Consider the following 16711-nt stretch of genomic DNA (forward strand, 5'->3'; position numbering starts at 1 on the left):
AATAAATGTATATAAATATTTGAACGCACCGTGACGGGGGACACGACCGGTCGAATTGTCGTACACTTACCGTTTTGTAGTAAGACTAATAATCTTGGAAAATCTTTCCATATTGCAAAAGGCATTGGTTATCGATGGAAAAGAACGTGACATAGTGTTAAAAAGGGAATACGTAAAATTTCTTTCGGAATACGCTAGTTTGGGACAAAACCCAACTTATCTAGAAAATTCGATTTATAGTGGGATCCTACAGGCGATACATGTACTTAAAATATTTTGAGATAATCGTCGGATGTAGAAATTACTAAATGAACAATTTTTTCGTACAATATTGAAATCTACGATATTAAATATTCATACAAAAATAATGGCAATTAAGATTAGGATGGGTCGAAATTTTTTTAGACGTGTGTATACTTTAACTTTAAGTTTAATTAATTTGACAAATAACTATTAATATTATACATTAATGTGGTTAATTACCTGTCGGATGAAGGCGATTATTTCGCCTAAAGATCTATTCACCAATAAGAATTTAATATTTTTGGTTTTGATTAAAAAAAAAAGTCTTATTATTACTATAGTTAAATTGCATTTATAATTAAGAAAACAAAGAAAAGTAAATTTATTTTGGACAATCAAAAAAAAAAAAAGAACCAGATGGCTTCAGTTGCCGAATATCAACGAAAAAAAAAAGTAAAGTAATGACAAACAATTTATCATACACATAATAATTATAAAAGCAATAGTGCCGATAAAACGATAAACAGAAAAACACAAACACTTAAAATTAACTATTTACAATAACAGATGACAAACACACGAGAAGGGAAGGGAAAATTTAACAATGAGAAACGCGAGATAATTTTATGATAACAAAGATTTTTTACATATACATTTTGTACACTAGTGCATGAACAGGACGAGTTTATTGATTGTTGGAAGAAGATCGTTAGCGGTTTATTATCGATAAACCAAATAATAATACAACGGCGATCTACTGATTTAAGTAATGAATTAAATTTTCAAGTACATGGTTTTTCTGATGCATCGAAGAAAGCTTACGGCGCGTGTTTATATTTACGTTTTACAAATAATACAGATAAAATCGGTTCACATCTCTTTTGTGCTAAATCAAAGGTCGCGCCTCTAAAAATCAACCTCGAATGGAATGTGCACTTCGTTACTACTTGCCAAATTAGCAATACGCATTATACCTAAATAATGTTTAGATATTGTTAGGGGCTAATTTAATACTTGAGGATTTCGATCAAACCGAGAATCGGAAATTACTTGTCGTCTGCTCAAATATTGTCCCTAATTCCTTAATTGAGTTTTAATTACCCTAAGGAGACACAGACAATCGTGTACCTTAGTTTCAGGGGATAGATTATTAAGTAAAGTTAGACTATTGTTTTGTCAATAACAAAGTTAAGTTATATTTTAGATGTTCAGTAAATATAAGTTATATGTAATGTACAATACGTCTGAAATATGTTAAAATAATAATGTTTAATACTTAAAAAATTCGAGACACAATGTGGATGTGTCATAATTGGCACAAGTATAGGTGATATCAGACAGTGATAAAAATCACTATCATAAGAAACTCTTCGATACAAATCTGTAGTGTTTAATTTTAAAAAATGATTAAATGATTTTAAGTGATGGATTATACCAAAAGCAAAATGAATTCCTATTTCCTTCATTATTCCTGATTAGTAGTCCTTTGATTTAAAAATATAATAAGAATAAATTATAAAAAATAATTAACAACTATGCCTTGAGTATAACACATTTTTATAATTTAATATTATATAATAGTAAATATACTATATTTATAATTTTTTATTACTTTAAATAAAAATACTTTAATACAAAAGAGTATAAAGTTTAATTAAGTTAAAATTATAAAAGTCAATAGATATTTATTCAGATTTCTGAAAAAAAAAATATAGGGAGTTCAAATAATTTTAGTAAATGATAAATGATTATTACTTATTGCACTTCCGGTTAAACTGAATGTTCAAAAATGTTTATTGAGTTTAAAATTAATTAACTATTTAGTACCAACACATAAAGTTAATTTCATAAACTATATAGAAATTAACCTTTTAGTGTTACAGTTTCAAATTTTTGATCAAGTACATGGCTATGCTTTGTAAAATAGAATAGAAATAAGGAGTATTTTATTTTTATTATTATTTAATTTATAAAATAATTATGTTTTGGATATTGGGTATTTTAGACAAACTAAGTATATAGATTTGTTTTTTGTATAAGGGAAACTGGTGCCAATAGTTTTATTTATATCTTAAAATTACTTAGGTCACATGTAGTCTGTCCCTCATAGATTTAAATGTGCTCTTTATTGGTCGATTTGTATAAAAATCTTGTTGATTTAATAGTATAAAGGTTACAAATAATTACGAAAATGAGTCTAGTGAAAATTATGTTTAATGTAAAACCGTCTTAATTGTTAAACGATGAAAAACCTTAAACTTAATACTTTTTATTCATTTAAAATTTTAAATATTAAAATATAATTCTCATTCAAGAAGATGCAGTCCTTTTTAACTTGAAATGTTGGGTCAATATAAATTATTGAGTAGCACAGAAGTAATTTGTATCTCGTGTATGAATAAAAATGAATAAATAAAACTAATTAAAATAAGCTAGAACCGACTCCAAAGAGTTGGGATAAAGGAGATTTTAATGACGACAATGATGTATGATTAAAAATTGTCAACATTTTAAGCGCATGGAAATTCTTGAGATGTTTGTAATACCGTTTATTTTCAAAACAATATAATTAACTAACCATAGTACTTTATTAAAATAAATAATTTACCACGTATATTCTGTTAACAATTACAATTAATGTAGTTCCTAATAAACGGGTTGCAACATCTTACTAAAATGTATGATTATCTTTAAAAAAAAACCCAACACAGTGGGGTCGCGTCATAGTGAAGACGTTGCATAGTTGGGTCCAGTATAGATTTAATCTGACAGTAATTAAAATCACTATCATAAGAAACGCTTCGATGCAAATCTGTAGATAGTGTTTAAAAGAAATCGGTCCAATGAGAGCTGAGAAAAAGTGCAACATACAAAAAAAAAAAAACATATCATGGTAAAATTAATACCTTCTCAGCTTCGTATCGAAACTAAAATTGGTTGTTATGACTAAATAAATATTTTTATAATTTGAAAAGTTGTTGAAATTAAAAACTATCAAACCTAACAACTGATGGGGAAAGTGCTAAAATAAAAAAATGTATATATATTTATCAAAATTATTATGACAATTTCAGAGTTAAATATTTTTAATTTTACTGATTTCGATGATATTTTATTTAATTCTAAGATATTAACCGTAACACGGCCGCCGGGCATTGACGGCCGGTTATAGAAAGTGTACCGGAAATCATTTGAAAAAAAGAGGCACGGTACGGGGTTAGAACCTGCGACCCAAGGCGTCGTATAGACAAACCTTACCACAGGCCACCGTGCACTTATGATTCAGATCCCGATACACTTTCATATAGGTTGATAACGTGATGTGCGGCTGAGGGAAACACGGTACCGTGTCAACCGCCAATTGAAAAAAAAATGATCGGTTCATTGATTTAATACCATGTAATTAAATTAAAATCTGAATTAAAGATAAATAGAATTATTACAATATTTAACTTTATTATTTGTCAATTAAAATTTTATTTTTAATAACCAAAGGTTTTCCTTTATTCATACTTCGTTTATGAACTCAGTATTTAAATCTTACTGACGTTCAGAATATATTTTGAAATCAATATAACTCACTTTTTATGTATTTTCAATATGAGTCTTGTAAAAATGTCATAAATACGAGTGAAATTATTAAAAAGTCAGAGGGTTATAAATATTTTCTGAATTTTATATAAGAAACTTAAGTTGTATTCATATGCAAAAAGTGTCACTAAATCTTCTATTATAACTTTATTAAAGGATTGTTTTAATTATTACATATTATTTCATATTGTCATTACACAATTTTACATAATGTTTTATTAGTGCTTAATTAAATATTTTTCTTAGAATAGTGTAAAAACTCACATAAACATTTTACATTTTATTTTATAACTAATTGTTATATTATATTATTACATATAATATTAATATATAATAAGATGTTATCATTTGTTCATGTATGTCACATATTATGATTATACAAGATCACCAAAACAGGGTTCTCTTATTTAAAATACAAAATAACCCTTTAACTATACGATAAAATCTCCCTCTTGTAGAAATTATTAAGTAACGCCTACACGCTGGGACCCCATTTTAATTAACCAATTAGAATACAAAGCATCAGCTTCTAGGATCACGGTAGAGATCGCTGGGCTACCCCCTTCACACTATAAAAAGCCATTTTTCCCCATCTAAACCAGTTCTTTTGACGATTTTAAAATACACAAAATCTACGACACTCTACTCAAGATTTCACTCTCCGGGACTTAGTCGATTTTTTAATTAATTTGGACTTAGAATATTTTTCTTTAAAACTAAATGACACTTAGAAATTTTAAAGTGAATTTTGTTTTGGTGAATCTTTTAATTTAATTTAATTTGTTCAATCATTAATAATATTTTATTTTTCTTGTTGTGAAAATAAACATCAAATAATATTTTAAATATATTAAAATAAGATTTTATTATATAATATTTTAAACATTATATTTTTTTTAAAATTATTTTATTTTAACAATAAATCCAACCTAAATTTAGATATTCATTTAATAATAAAAATTTATTGTGAGCTTTTCTTATTGGGTAGCTAGTCTCGTTGCTAATGTCTTTGTTTTAACAAACATCGCGCCGGCAGACAAAGTAAAAGGTCACAATCTTCTCAATTTAAATTGAGATTTAAATTTATTTGACTAAGTGTATTGCAACTCTATACTTATTGGGTAGCTAGTCTCGTTGCTAATGTCTTTGTTTTAATAAACATCGCGCCGGCAGACAACGTAGAGAAACTTACGAATATATTTGCAGTGTTTAATTTTTGTCTTGGTTATTATTGTGCCGCATCCTTTCAAGGTGCTTTATTTTAGCACCGGGACACATTGGGCCACCACAATTCTGCCTTGATAAATTTTTTACATAGATATAGATATTTCTGAATCTTGTTTTGGCCAGGCCAGAGGAAAATTTAAGAAATATTGGTATCGATCTCTCAATAAAAAAATTATACTCTCTAAAAAAAAAAATACTTATTCAATAAACGTAAAAAATATCAATAAGTAAAAAAAATCAGAATTGTTTTTATAATAAAATACAGAGTGTTTAAAATCTTTTACAAGTAAGATCAGTCTTAGACTTTGTGTAATTAAATCGTATTATTTAAAGTCTTGAGTCGTTTTTTGTAAGCAATTATATAGACTATATTACGTATAGTGTAAATCGTGTACGTAGTGCGTTTAATACGGAAATCAACACTGGATTACTTAAAATATTATTGTATCACACAGGACGTAAGGTAAGTACAATTTAACCTATACTTTCGAACTTCCAATAATCTATTGCGTGATAAACCATTAATAATTAATGAGAGAAACAATTAATGAGAAAATTAATTTAAATAAAATTGAAAACAATTAAATCTACATTAAAATTACAAAAACTTATAATAAATAATTGATTATAATAATCTACTAAGCAAACTTTTTTTTCCTTTTTATATTCTCTCTAATTTTCTATCATCTTTTTTTTTTCTTTTCTTTCCTTTTATTTTTGGTTTATTACATAATATATAGAGTTGGATATCTATGGATTTCAATAGTGATATTTTGAAGTTATATAGAACTTATTTACTGAATAACTTTTTTATCTCCTTAATAACTAGAAAAAAAGTTTGGTAAAATACATAGCCTAAATAGAAAAAAAGTGATTTTTACAAAATATAAAGAACATTTTGGACCTTGAACCACGAATTTTTTGTACACAATCAAACAAAATATATTTGTTTTTAACTAATTTATTATACATTTAAATTTTCATTTGTATTAATAATATTTTTAATGTTTTGAATCCATCGTTTAAATTTGGCTGTTGCTTAACTGTGTATTCCTTAATACTGAAAGTACCGAATAACAAGTTTTTAAAGCCTGGAAATTTATATAATTAAATAATAATGCTAAAAGTTTTTAAAAATATAATGATTTTTATAACTTACACCTACAAACATAATTAAATCGACGGTTTTAGATCTAGTTATTTTCATTTTTGGTTGATGAGCATTATTCATATTCATAGTTAGTAAAACGAGCTTTTTATTTTCTAGGTCCATTTCTGTCCAATTCGAGCAATAAATTCCAAGTAGCAATGAGTCTTTCTAAAAAAAAAAAATAATAATTATTTATTTATTTATTAATGTTTATGTTTTAACATCCCTTTTTAAAAACTACTACTTATGCCAGAGGCTACGTAGGTTTCCTTATACAGAGTAAAACGCTAACTATGCCTGACAAAATATTATCGAAAATAAAAGTACTACAATGACAACCTTTGATTTTTCTATAGCAATTCAGATTACTTTTATATATTCTTGTTCGTCATTAAAAAAAAAATTCGGGACACAATGTGGATGTGGCATAATGGGCACAAGTATAAGTGATATCTGTTAGTGATTAAAATCACTATTATAAGAAACTCTTTGATACAAATATGTAGATAGTGTTTAATTTTAAGAAATTGGTGGATTATACCAAAAGCAAAATGAATTCCTATTTCCTTCATTATTCCTGATTTGTAGTTTTTTGATTTAAAAATATAATAAGTAGGGAATTCTAGTCCCCCCGCTTCACCCACCCACCACGTCAGAGTGTCGGAGAAGAGGTGTGGAGGGGGGAGAAAATCCAACGTAAACTAACATAATTCAATGGGAGGAGGAACAACGACGATAAAACACTTTTTTTTTCCACGACCAGCTTAGTTGTAGGCCACCCTGGAATTACCGTTAGGTATTACTTCAGGGTGGCCCACGCCGTCTCTAAAAACTCACACCACCACGTTGTAAATCAGCCCAAAATTAATCAAGAGCTGATTCACAACGTGGTGTGGCCTCCCCTGTTAGCTGTATCCCAGAGTTGGATCCGTTGCCCGGATTGCACCACGTGGAGGTGGGGGCAGGACTTTGCGAAAGGGGCAAAAATAACTCACAATACATAAAACATATAAACACGAATACCTAAGGCGCCGGCCTAAACTAGGGCCTTATATCCTCCTATACCGGCCGGCGCCCATTCTTTTCCAAGATGGATTCGGCGAACGCCTGGACTAGTCTCCACGCCTCCCGGCTTCCCAACATCAGGTCCATCAAGGACCCATTTCACCGGCAATCGTTTCTACATTGGAAGAGCTGCAGGAAGCCGTTTACATTGAACAGATACCATCGGCGTTATGAATAAGAACAGTGCTAACGAACTCCACCGGCAGGCCTGCAGGACGTACACTCGTGCTCGAATAAATATCAAGGGTCTCCATGATATATGGCACGCTGACCTCGTGGAAATGCACGCATATCCTGATCGACGACATCGGTATATTTTAACGTGCGTCGATGGATTTTCAAAATACGCGTGGGCCGTCCCGTTGAAAAATAAAACGGCCAACGAAGTTACCGCTGCCATTAACGGAATACTGAAACATGGTCGTCATCCTAAGCTTTTGCGAACGGACAATGGTAAAGAATTCTACGACAAAACATTTCAAAAACTGATGTCACAAAACGCAATCAATTACTACTCTACTTATTCTACGATGAAAGCGTGTCTAGTGAAACGTTTTAACCGCACGCTGAAAAACGCAATGTGGCGCGACTTTAGTGCACGTGACTCGTACAAATGGGTGAATCCGTTATCCGAAACCAAACCCAACCTGATATCTCGCTGCGTCTCTGCACTGAGGGGAGACAGCGACAACGCGACCGATTGTGTCGTTAATGCCGCTAGACTTGCCCTCAGCGAGATCCTATCTAGGCATAAGAGTGATCTCACTATATTCGCCACATGTATGGGTCTAAGAGACGCCGTCGAGGCGTATGATTATACCAACTGCCTAGCCCAGAATGGTGGTAGTGGGTCGGGAAACTCGCCCGTGGAGGGACGTAGTCCGCTCGAATTGATTAATGCGGAACCAATAGGTGAGGACGAAACTATGCGGGGAAAGCGAAAAGAAGCGTCCCCGACATCAGATGGCATCGTGACAGTCACCTTGGATGATACCCCCCCAGAGGTACCAATCCCGCTCGTAGATAAATCCGGAAGGGTTCCAAACGCGAAGCGGAGGAAGTGCGGGGAGCGGGCGGCTGCCGACCTCTTCAACGAGGACAGTACGCCGCGGTCCAAGCTGGACCGGGCGAGCTCGAGATCGGTCCTCACGGTTGAATGTATTTGAACGTGTGTGTGTTTTTTNGTTCGATGTGTTCGGAATGTATCTGAACGTGTGTGTGTTTTTCCGATAAATTTCAAAATTTAGTTCCCCCTCTGTTCTTTTAACTAATAAATCCAAAAAAGGCAATTTTCCCTCTACTTCTTGTTCATATGTGAATTTAATCGATGGGTAAAAAGAATTTAAATGTTTTATCAAAACCCCCTTATTAAAATCTTTATTTATAACTGCAAAAATATCATCTACATACCTAACCCAAATTTTTGGAAGATCACCATAAGTGCATTTTAAATTTGTTTCAAACCTACTCATAAAAAGTTCTGCTAAAAATGGTGATAGCGGATTTCCCATTGCTGTGCCCTCAGTTTGCTCATAAAATTTATTTTGAAACTGAAAAACATTTTGACTCATATATAACTTTGTTAAATTAATAAGCTCATTTATTTTATGCTGTTCAATGTTTTGGTCTTTTAGCCAGTCTTTAAGAAAATCAATTGTTATATTTATTGGACTATTCGGAAATAAGGANTATATTTATTGGAATATTCGGAAATAAGGCAACTACGTCAAAAGAAATTAACCTGTCATTATTTTGAATGGTATAACCAGATAATTGTTTAACTAAGTCAATATTATTTTTAACTGAAAAGCTATCGAATTTTTTGATAGATGAAAATATCCTTACTAGGTGTTTAGCCAAATTGTAAGTCGGAGCATTAATATTCGACACAATAGGTCTCATAGTACTTCCTGACTTATGTATTTTTGAAAAAGCATATAGTTTAGGTATTTGAGGGTTTGAAATTAGGGTTAGGTATGTAGATAATATTTTTGTNAAATTTGGGTTAGGTATGTCGATGATATTTTTGCAGTTATAAATAAAGATTTTAATATGGGGGTTTTCATACAACATTTAAATTCTTTTTACCCATCGATTAAATTTACATATGAACAAGAAGTAGAGGGAAAATTGCCTTTTTTGGATTTATTAGTTAAAAGAACAGAGGGGGAACTAAATTTTTAAATTTATCGGAAAAACACACACACGTTCAGATACATTCCGAACACATCGAATCACACCTGGCAACACAAATTGTCAGCTTTTAATAGTATAGTTTACAGATTAATTCATATTATAAAACCTATAATTTTTATACACGTTTGCCATAAAATTAACAACTTGTATAATTTTATAATTAAATAATTATATAATTAAATTTATAATTTTTTATAATTTCTCCGTAAAATGTACAATACTAAAATATTGAATTTTATATTATATTTAATTGAAAAAATAAATAATTATTCATATATTATACTTCTAAATCAAAAAACTACAAATCAGGAATAATGAAGGAAATAGGAATTCATTTTGCTTTTGGTATAATCCACCAATTTCTTAAAATTAAACACTATCTACATATTTGTATCAAAGAGTTTCTTATAATAGTGATTTTAATCACTAACAGATATCACTTATACTTGTGCCCATTATGCCACATCCACATTGTGTCCCGAATTTTTTTTTAATGACGAACAAGAATATATAAAAGTAATCTGAATTGCTATAGAAAAATCAAAGGTTGTCATTGTAGTACTTTTATTTTCGATAATATTTTGTCAGGCATAGTTAGCGTTTTACTCTGTATAAGGAAACCTACGTAGCCTCTGGCATAAGTAGTAGTTTTTAAAAAGGGATGTTAAAACATAAACTGTTGTGATTCAGGTGGTGTTTTATTAAATAAATAAATACTCCGTATTTAACTTTTACGTTGTAATATATTTTAACTTATTATACATAAGAATTTGAATAACAATATTAATTCCAAAAGGAAGTAGACAATAGTCCAACTACGATAATATGAATAGTAAGTGAGACTTGTTAATAGTCGGCGGCCTGGACCGGTTCTCGTCACCCGCGGTCACTCGGCGTCGCGCGACCTGTTGGACGAGGAGAGGTAGCTGTGTCGCAGTCGCCATCCAGCGGTAAAGCCGGAAGTGCAATGCGACCGCGTCAAAACATTAATAAATAAATAAATAATTATTTTTTTTGTAATAAACAGCAATCCAATTAACTATTGGTTAGCACTATGGCCATGTTCACCAATTAGTGAGCAAACCATTTTACTACTGGTAAAGAGGTGTATTCATGGTAACCAATCAGAGCGATCCGTTGACTGTCATGATGATGGGGTATTAAAGGTATATAGTATAGTATATTACATATATTATGTATTGACCTATACATAATATGTATAATATAAGGGCAGTATAGTATATTTACCTTATGATGTTATACAGGGTGATTTTTTTATCATAACTCACTCAATTACTTGCAGAATAACAATAATTTAAACATTTTTTTTTTATTATCTTTAGTTACACATTATTCTTGAATTTTTAACTATATATTACTTTTTAAGTTCATCCCTTATGCCTTGGAGGAGGGTCAACTTTGTTTTTTTAAATGGTAACACATATTTTAAATTTAATAAAATGTTTGAGTTTTAAATTTAATAGTAAATGGCATTTGAATTTTTAATATAACTTAATTCGTTTATTAGATATAAACATTTAAAGTTTCAAATTTTTGAGTTAATATACAGAGTGTTCAGTAAGTCAGGAAACGGGTTTCTATTGTTCTCATTGTTACAAACAATTTGAAGCTTTAAATATCTATATATGTATTTATATCTAATAAACAAATTAAGTTTTATTAAAAATTCAAATGCCATTTATTATTGAATTAAAAACTCAAACATTTTATTAAATTAAAAATATGTGTTACCATTTAAAAAAACAAAGTTGACCCCCCTCCAAGACATAAGGGATGAACTTAAAAAANTATTGGTTAGCACTATGGTCATGTTCACCAATCAGTGAGCAAACCATTTTACTACTGGTAAAAAGGTGTATTCATAGTAACCAATCAGAGCGATCCGTTGACTGTCATGATGATGGGGTATTAAGGGTATATAGTATAGTATATTACATATACTATATATTGACCTATATAATATAAGGGCAGTATAGTATATTTACCTTATTATGTTATATACCACTATATATAGATTATAATAATATTATAAAAACTAGAGTATATAATCCATTATTATATAGGTAATTAAATAAATTAATAGATAATAGAGGAGAATTCAATAGTATTAAAACTTTATCATCGTATTGATACGAACACAATGTTAAAATAACATACATAGCGTAAGTGTTAACATCTGTTTGCAGTATATCATTTACATACAAAGGTTTGTACGCGGTTACATCAGTGTTAATATCAGTGACGGTGGACAATTAAAAACATATTTGTGTTTATTTAACAATGTGTTTTGCTATAAGAAAACTTGAACAGTCGTTTTTATTATATATTGATTACGAAAAATACTGATTTATTATTCACTATACGAATAACGGTCAAGCGTATTAACTCGTATATTAACAATTAATGTAATTGATGGCGACATCGCTGCCGCCGCCGCGTTGAGCCATTTGCCGTATTAATCTCAAGTGCTATAGTGTAATCATCAATACAGCCATCTGGCACACAATGTTTCGAACTAATTTTTTTTGACAAATTAGGTAAAATTACCGATTTTCCGTACAAACCTTATCTAAATATATGCATATCGCATATCAATATAGCGGATTCGACTTTAAAAATTCGTACTTATCACCGTAACCGTATAGCTTACCTATAACATGGCTTTTTTTTTTCGTCAAAAAACCGATACTACGTATATATGACTAAGCATAATTTAGACGCGTGACAAGTTGTGTTAGTTTACGTCGTGTTTCATCCCCCCTCCCACTATCGTAAGACTTGATGGGGGAGGAGAGGTTCCTCACCTGCCTTAAGTTAGTTTACGTGGGATTTACTTCCCCCACCCTAAGACTAGTTAGAGAAGGAGAGGTTCTTCTTTGGTTAGTTTACATTGGGTTACATCATCGTTCCCCTTCCCATTGCATTATGTTAGTTTACGTTGGATTTCCTCCCCCCCTTCATTCCAATCACTACATGGAGTGGAGGGTGGATGAAGCGGGGGTAACCATAACTTTTTCACCCTACTATCAATACATACAAATAAAATAATGTGACCTTTTATGATAAAATAAAATTATTTACAGATTTATACTATAATATTATTATTCGATTCTTATAATAAACTACTTACCCTGTCATTTATAATCCCAAAAAAGATACAAAGTATGAATAAATGACAAACAAAAAATAAAAATGCTGCAATAAGTTTAACAGTCTGAATCGAATTAACCATTCCTCCATTAATAAAATGCTAATGAAATACAAAAAAATATTATTTAATAATTAATAATGTAATATTATTATGTCATTATATAATAAATAAATTCTGTTCTACAACAAAATAGTTCATTTTTTAACAAACAAATTTTTAAATAAAATTATACAATTTTATTGTAACTATATTATGTATATAATTGGAACTTTTTCAATTAGGTTAAGTCATAATTTTATAAATGCAACGACTTTGTTTGATACTTAAAATATGGGTTAATATATTTTCCTTCTCAACATGTTAGAGGAGACTGAGGTAATTGAGTCACGATTAAGTAGTTAAAAAATTGCAATTTTTGAGCTAAAATTTTTTATTTTATATTTTGTATTTTCAACTACTGTATATATATATATTTTTTTTTTTTTTTGAAAAAAAACTGTATTAAATACAGAAGTCATTATTTTTATTTTCTGTTGCATAAGCCAAATTTTATTGATCAAAATCTGACAGGTAATTTAGGTATAAAAATGTACTACGCACTAAATGAGTGATAACAACAATAGATTCAAACCGGGTTTTGTAAGACTAAAGGATCTAAAAAAAATGCCGGTTGCACTGCCATCGATAATAAATTAACTTAAAATATCGATGTCAACAAGGAACATCACAATTCACCATCTCTCTACGATTCCATTTGGATGTCAAGTTTAGGTTAGTCGTAAGACATGCACTATATTAATGTAATATTAAGAAATAGGACAGAGTGGGTAAGAGGTAGGATTAAGATGATATGAATGAATCTAACACAATCCAAATAATTTATAACCCCTTTCCTATCATCTTCACCGCATCTTTACCATCCCTCTCTTCCCCTTTCTCTTTTCAATTTATTACAATGTGGCGTCCAACACATGGTTGGTATTATGAAACGTAATAAATAACAACATTTTTTCTGAAAGTCAAAATCTTTAAAAAATTATAAAGCGTAAACGGTTGTTCGGATAAAAAAAATTATAAAAACAAAGTTGTTGGTAATTATTTTTCTATCATATTATCAAATCAAAAATAGTGGTTCCCATTTAAAAAAATTATAAATAAACATTTTTAACCCTGAAGGGATAAAAAAAAATTTATTTAACTTCATATTATTGTAGAGTTTTATAAATTTAATAATTTTTCTTTTTAAAAATTTTTAAATAATCAATAGTTTCTGAGAAAATAAGTGTCATACCAGATTTCGATCACTCTGTATATAATGTTAAATCAAAAATTTGTGCTGATTTCAAATCAACAATAACATTTTTCCCTTCACCTCTATTTTTGAGATTATTACCAATTAGTAAAAACGAATATTTTAATTTAACAATTTATTTTGATTTTTAATATGTTAAATTGATTTAAAATGTCACGCTGAAACTTATAATTTTGGTCCTTTAAAGTTGATTTTTATGAAAGTTTATAACATAAAAATGTTGATATTTAAATTTTTTTTTAGTTCAACATGCAAGTAGAGAATTACTCTGTACATAACAGCTTCATAAATTTTCCCATACAAATTAAAATACTAAGTTATTCAATATCAATTTCACACTAAATTTAATTACTATAATAAGTATTTATTAATGTATTATGCATATAAATCATAAAACTTGCAATCAAGATATACATAAGGAAATAAGAGTTCATGATATTTTTGGAATAATCCACCAATTTCTTAAAATTAAACACTATTTACAGATCTGCTACGAAGAATTCATTATCATTTTGATTTTAAACTGTTAGAAATCATCTATACTTATCCGAACAATGACATGTTCACACTGTGTCACGACTCGACTGTATCGAGATTTTTATTTTTGTAATACATTTCAAGAGCTTTAATTTGATATAGGTTAAAATAGGACTGAAATTATTAGACATTTTCAAAAATTGTGTTTAAAACAATTATTTTACATAAGTCGGTAGTCTCTTTCAAAGCTTTCCTGTACATAGGTTTTAATAATAATAATAAATTTATTGTTATAAATCAAGTAATCAATAAATTTTTTATACTCCAAGGGTTAAGAGTACAGCATATAAAATAATTTTGTAATACATGACTTGAGTACTTTCAAAACCTTTTTATATATAGGTTTTCAATTGGATTTTGCTAAAAATCGTACCAAAATAAATCGTAATGTCTTTAGTTTATTCTATTAAAATTTCATTATGATCAATGCTTTAAAAAAAATTTATAGCAGTTTTAAATGCAAAAAAATTTTTTTAACTTGACATGAAAAAAAATAAGACCAACTTAAACAAAATTGATATTAAATGTTTAAAATTAATTTGTGAGGATTTCCTAGTTACCTGTATTGTATTTATCCAAAAATATTTTTAAAAAGGTACAATTGTTTAATAAGCATTATTTCTTACCAACATTCCGGTATATGAATAAAGTACCAAATTAATAAACAATACTACAATTTGGACCAAAATTACTTGTTGAAATAAATTATAAAATTGCTCCATTTTTCTAAAAAAAAAATCCAAAAATATTAATACCACTTACATATTCATTATTGCTATTTTAAATTTAACATATTTCATTCGTGTGAATTAATCATTAATAATAATTTATTATTGCTCATTTATACAGAAATACAAATTCAGTTAAAAATTTTAAGTTGCGATAATTTAAAACAAAATAAAATATCACAAATATTATCAGATCAAGAATTCCGCTTAAATCGTTTATAAATTCGGGACAGTTCCCGATATTTAAGTACGAAGAGTTTGTAATATCAACTGACTAAATTCTCAAATAATTTTGTGGAAGATAGTAATTTGAACAACCATTAAATACAAAAATATAAGCATAAAATTGACGCTAATTTTTTAACTACAAAAAAATGCGTGTAAACCCCTACTATTAAAAATCTGATTTTCGCTAAATTTCAATGACACATAAATTTTCTAACTTATTTCTAACTATAATATATCGTTTGTCCCTGTGGATAAGGGATAAGAATACTTTCACGGTCCCTCTGCCAGTCGTAAGAGGTGACTAATGAGGTTGCCTCAGGTCAACAGTCGACGCAAAATTTTTGTCAAAAAGTACGAGGGTTCTGAACAAAACTTAGGCGGATTGACCCATCTCGGATATACGCGGGGACAACAGGTGGGATAAAATAAAATAGTTAAAAACGGAGAAGGCCTAAGGAATAAAGTGTTTGATACCAGCGGGACAACTTGTGCGATAGCTGTTTCACCAGTCATGTGTTTAGGTCTACACAACGCTTGTAGTATTGTAATATTCTCCTCTGGAATATTACAAAATCAATAAATCTTTTATTTCTCAGACGACAGAAAAGAATACGCTAACACTATTACATATTTAATTGTGACTTTTGGCATTTATAAAGTAGCCGTGAGTCTTTCATAGCGTCTGCGAGGCATCACAAAAGTAATAAAAAAGGAAAATTAATCATAATAACTCTTTTGCGTTGATTGAAATACAGACTGATGACTGAATGTGTCTATAAAAAAAACCCAGCACAGGGGGGTCGCGGCACAGTGGTGACGTGGCATAGTTGGATCAAGTATAATGATATCTGACAGTGATTAAAATCACTATCAAAAAAAAACGCTTCGATGCAAATCTTTAGATAGTGTTTAATTTTAAAAAATTGGTGGATTATTCCAAAAGCTTCATAAACTGCTAGTTCCTTATTAATATCCTGATTAAGATAAAGTATGTCGAATGAAAAAGTAATTATTAAAAAATAGTATTTCCCATAAAAAAATTATATTGATCAATACACTTTTCAATAAGTTATAGCATTATAATGTTAAAAATGTAAAAAATAAAATTGAGAATTTTCACACAATAATAGCATTTGGTAGCCATTTTCACCTTGAAGATAAAATAAATTCCAAAATTTTTTTTTACCATGATAAAGTATATTACATTAGCTTTAATTTAAGATATATATAAAAGTGTCAGACTTTCCGGAACACTTTCAAAA

At 29.3% G+C, this 16711-nt stretch overlaps 1 protein-coding gene across 1 annotated transcript in view; it reads right to left on the bottom strand.

Moving 5' to 3' along the window:
* Positions 1–6015: 6015 nt before the first annotated feature.
* The window catches only part of LOC126896381 (uncharacterized), a 17141-nt gene continuing 6445 nt past the window's right edge, over positions 6016–16711 (bottom strand). The window contains exons 5-8 of the mRNA XM_050669104.1: positions 15120–15219; positions 12624–12743; positions 6221–6379; positions 6016–6152 (exon numbers count right to left, since the gene is read on the bottom strand). Of these exons, the coding sequence (XP_050525061.1) occupies positions 6084–6152; positions 6221–6379; positions 12624–12743; positions 15120–15219 (448 nt within the window). The 3' untranslated portion in view covers positions 6016–6083. The remainder of the gene's footprint in view (positions 6153–6220; positions 6380–12623; positions 12744–15119; positions 15220–16711) is intronic.

The sequence above is a fragment of the Daktulosphaira vitifoliae genome, unplaced genomic scaffold, assembly GCF_025091365.1.
Source record: "Daktulosphaira vitifoliae isolate Bord-2020 unplaced genomic scaffold, ASM2509136v1 Scaffold_1, whole genome shotgun sequence".
NCBI lineage: Eukaryota > Metazoa > Arthropoda > Insecta > Hemiptera > Phylloxeridae > Daktulosphaira > Daktulosphaira vitifoliae.